This window comes from Pteropus vampyrus, unplaced genomic scaffold, assembly GCF_000151845.1.
Source record: "Pteropus vampyrus isolate Shadow unplaced genomic scaffold, Pvam_2.0 Scaffold50, whole genome shotgun sequence".
Classification (NCBI taxonomy): Eukaryota; Metazoa; Chordata; class Mammalia; order Chiroptera; family Pteropodidae; genus Pteropus; species Pteropus vampyrus.
Window position 1 is genome coordinate 10582106 of NW_011888831.1, and position 1311 is coordinate 10583416.

A 1311-nucleotide genomic window follows, 5' to 3' on the forward strand; every position below is an offset into this window, starting at 1 on the left:
GTAGCCCCTGTGTCCACTAAAAAGTTTACAGGTTGGCCCCCAACTTGCAATGTTACCCTGGGCTCCCGGGGGCTCATAACATAGGAGCTTTGACCTCCTCATTCTGCATCCTCTAACATAATGAGTGGGGCCTTTTTCCCCTGGGCCCTTTTCGGGCCATATGTTCTTCTAATGTCCTTTTCTAAGTTATTCTGACCCCGGTCCCACCTTTCCCTCGGGGTGTCGGCTTGGCCTTTGGCCGGTCCGGTCTGTGACTTATCCTGTATACAACAAACATAACCTTCTGGACCTCATGCCTGTTGTTGAACACCTTCTGGGCAATCTCGAAAAGCTTAGATAAGTTCTCTCCTTCAAATCCTTCTAGCTTCTGTAATTTCTTTCTGATAACTGGGGCGGACTGACTAACAAAGGCTAGATTAATGGCTCGCCGATTATTTGGGTCCTCCGGTTCAATGGGAGTATACAGTCTATAAGATTCTAGTAACCTCTCTAAAAATGCTGCAGGCGACTCATCTTTAGTCTGAATAACCTCACTTACTTTGGATAAATTAACTGGTCGGGAGCCGCTACCCAGAGGCCTTGGAGCAACAACTGGCGATAACCTCAGGAGAGCCTCCTTACCTTGATCTGTGTTGGGGTTCCAGTCAGGTCGGGTGCTGGGAAATACAAGTTGTACCCGTGCAGGGTCTGTGGTGGGCTGCCCAGTGGGGTCCGAGACCCCTTTTGCAGCTTCCCTTAGAATGCGTTCCTTCTCCTCTGTAGTGAACAAAACCTGTAAAAGCTGCTGACAATCATCCCACGTGGGCTGGTGGGTGAAGAAGATGGACTCTAAAAGGGAGGTCAAGCCTTGGGTTTTTCTGAAAAGGACGGAGTTTGCAACTTCCAATTATATAGGTCACTAGTTGAAAAGGGGACATACACCATGAAAGAGGTCTGGGTGTCTCCCCCAGGTGGGGCTATCTGTCGGAGAGGCGCCAGGACAGCTGCAGGTTGCGACGAATCGGGGATGGGGTCTGGATCCGGTGGAGGGTAGTAGACAGCCCCCGTCCGAGTGTGTGGTGGGCTCCGAAGAGGGGCTGCCTCCCAAGACTCAGGGGGCTTAAAGTGGTTACCAGGAGAACAATAGGGAGGGGGATTGAGGATCTCCGGATCTTCCGGAGGGTCCTGTAAAACAGGTTCAAGGGATTTCTGAGGTGCGGGAGTGCTCCTTGGCCCTGCCAGAAGAACCGTATGAGAGGCAGGCGCCGGCAGAGAGTCTGACTTACCCTGACAATCTTTTAGATACTTAGGAGCATCAGACACAACATCTAT

General features: G+C 51.3%; 1 protein-coding gene across 1 annotated transcript in view; it reads right to left on the reverse strand.

The window, feature by feature from the left end:
- The window catches only part of LOC111739358, a 7003-nt gene that overhangs the window by 4099 nt on the left and 1593 nt on the right, over nucleotides 1–1311 (reverse strand). Inside the window, exon 3 of the mRNA XM_023530379.1 lies at nucleotides 622–756. Coding sequence (XP_023386147.1) covers nucleotides 622–756 — 135 coding nt within the window. The remainder of the gene's footprint in view (nucleotides 1–621; nucleotides 757–1311) is intronic.